General features: G+C 38.7%; 1 protein-coding gene across 1 annotated transcript in view; it reads left to right on the top strand.

Moving 5' to 3' along the window:
- Window positions 1-2,030, top strand: part of SOCS6 (suppressor of cytokine signaling 6) — a 2,127-nt gene extending 97 nt beyond the window's left edge. Inside the window, exon 1 of the mRNA XM_010285307.1 lies at window positions 1-2,030. This exon is cut by the window's left edge and continues 97 nt beyond it. Within this exon, the coding sequence (XP_010283609.1) occupies window positions 1-1,544 (1,544 nt within the window). The 3' untranslated portion in view covers window positions 1,545-2,030.
- The last annotated feature ends 874 nt before the right edge of the window (window positions 2,031-2,904 follow it).

Raw genomic sequence — 2,904 nt, 5'->3', positions numbered from 1 at the left:
AAAGCTCCTTTGTATGGTTTCAGCAGCCATCATTAAGTGAATTTGGAAAAGATGACTCCTTGTTTGGCAGCTGCTATGGTAAAGATTTGGCTAGCTGTGAAGTCAATAGTGAAGATGAAAAAGGAGGCAAAAACAGGTCAAAAAGTGAAAGCTTAATGGGTACGTTAAAAAGGAGGCTTTCAGCAAAACAAAAACAGAAGGGCAAAGGCAGCACGCCATCTGTAAGCTCTGCAGATGATGACACTTTTTCTTCCTCATCTGCTCCAATAACCTTCAAAGATGTGAGAGCTCAAAGACCTCTGAGGTCCACTTCCCTCCGTAATCACCATTACAGTCCAACTCCGTGGCCCCTTCGACCTACAAATTCAGAAGAGACTTGCATCAAAATGGAAGTGAAAGTCAAGGCCTTGGTCCATTCCTCTAATCCAAGCCCGGCACTGAATGGCGTTCGAAAGGACTTCCATGACTTGCAGTCAGACAACGTGTTCCAGGAGCAAAACAATGCATTAAAAAATACGGAATCTCAGAATGGGGACTTGCATCTTCATATTGATGAACATGTGCCTGTAGTTATTGGATTAATGCCTCAGGACTACATTCAGTATACTGTGCCTTTAGATGAGGGAATGTATCCTTTGGAAGGATCACGTAGTTACTGTCTGGATAGTTCCTCACCCATGGAAGTTTCAACTGTTTCCTCTCAAGTGGGAGGAAATGCTTTCCATGAAGAAGAGAACCAAGTGGATCAGGATGTAGTCGTTGCACCGGATATCTTTGTGGACCAGACTGTGAATGGTTTGTTGATTGGTACCACAGGAGTCATGTTGCAAAGCCCAAGAGTTAATCACAGTGATGTCCCTCCACTCTCACCTTTGCTACCTCCAATGCAGAATAATCAAATCCAAAGGAACTTCAATGGATTGAGTGGCACAGATGCCCACGTGGCTGAAAGTATGCGCTGCCATTTGAATTTTGATCCTAACACTGCCCCTGGAGTTGGAAGAGTTTATGATTCTGTACAGAACAGTGGTCCTATGGTTGTGACAAGTCTCACAGAAGAACTGAAAAAACTTGCAAAACAAGGATGGTACTGGGGCCCCATTACACGTTGGGAGGCAGAGGGAAAATTAGCTAATGTGCCTGATGGCTCGTTTCTTGTTCGAGATAGTTCTGATGATCGTTATCTTTTAAGTTTGAGTTTTCGTTCCCATGGAAAAACTCTTCACACTAGAATTGAACACTCAAATGGTAGGTTTAGCTTTTACGAACAACCAGATGTGGAGGGACATACATCTATAGTTGACTTAATTGAACATTCAATCAGGGACTCTGAAAATGGAGCTTTCTGCTATTCGAGATCCCGACTGCCTGGATCAGCAACTTATCCAGTGAGACTGACAAATCCAGTCTCTCGGTTTATGCAGGTGCGTTCTTTACAATACCTGTGTCGTTTTGTAATACGTCAGTACACCAGAATAGACCTGATTCAGAAACTGCCTTTGCCAAACAAAATGAAGGATTACTTACAGGAAAAGCACTACTGAAAGCTTATGGGAATCTTGCATCTTGCACTTTGGGAACAACAACAACAAAAAGAGATTGAATTACAGTTTACAGACTCTCATTATTATCAAAATCTTTTGCTGCCATAAAATATTTCATTTTTGTGTGTAAAAGTAATGCATTTGGATTTATGTTTGTTTTGGGGGGTTTTGTGTATTTTGGGGGGCTGCTTTTTTTTTTTTTTTTTAAAGAATGATCTCAAGTTTATTTTTAGAAGTGTGAAATAGCTATCTTTCATCAATGTGCAGATTAATCACAATGTGAATGATCAAATTCTCCTTAATTTCCCCCAAGTCCTTTGCTGCTATCCACTGTGATTTTTATGCATTGAAAGCACATTTCATGTGTATTCAACCATAAGTAAAAGCTAAATGAAACTTGTTGAATGGAATTTTTTTCCCTTTAAAATAGCCTGTTTGAAAAAAATGATCGTGGATAAAAAAAATGTTGGTATTCTAAATTACAGAATTTACATCTATGTTAAAAACTATTTCCTAGTATCCTAATTATAAATTTCTATAGAGATATGCCCTAATGTAGAACTTGTAGACAGAGCTGTGTGATAAGAACATGGTTATGCAGCATATCTTTGGGAAAAAAAAAACGCCTTTCTCCTAAGCCTTGTATTGTCTGTAAACTATTTTGTGTTTGAGAAGATTTGTTCAGCCGCCTTCTTGTCTCAGTATTTTGTCCTTCTAAAAATGGCCTTTAAAAAAAAGAAGTCTGTGGAAGTTGATGTGTAGTACCTATATGGAAATTGCGGTATTGGGGTCTTGTCGAATTTTATCGTTTAAAATCACGCCATCAGTTAAATAATTGAACACCTACTAGGTGTCCCCTCCTTCTGTCCTTTTCCCTCCTACCTGCTCTTGGGACCGGGGTGGGGGGAAATTTCCTGGGTTTGTAGGAAGACTCTAGGAACTGTTAATATGGGCACACAAGTTGATAAGCCATTTTAAGGATGGAGTAAAACTTCTGATAGGATGATTTCTACAATATATATTGAAACTACTTGAGATTTTACCATTTTCTACATTTTTTTCACTTCAGAAATGCAGTAATACACTAATGTGCTTTGGATCATTTTCCCCGTTTTTTTGGATATCCTTTGGGGAGGAGGGAACAGGACTGATAACATTTTGGATGAAGATGCTTATAAATGCATCCCTAAAGCTCTATTCTCATAGCCTTTCAAATTATGGGGAAAAGAGATTTAGATATACATTGACCGCAGAAAATGTTTCAGTTTACTGTCATGAAATATGTTTTGACATATGAAATATTGAATCAATTAAGTAAATGTTTGTGATATCTGTCAAAGATTCTGGCATTTGAAAAGCT

Source organism: Phaethon lepturus, unplaced genomic scaffold, assembly GCF_000687285.1.
Source record: "Phaethon lepturus isolate BGI_N335 unplaced genomic scaffold, ASM68728v1 scaffold3614, whole genome shotgun sequence".
In the NCBI taxonomy this organism is placed as follows: Eukaryota; Metazoa; Chordata; class Aves; order Phaethontiformes; family Phaethontidae; genus Phaethon; species Phaethon lepturus.
This window is presented reverse-complemented; position numbering and strand designations above follow the sequence as displayed.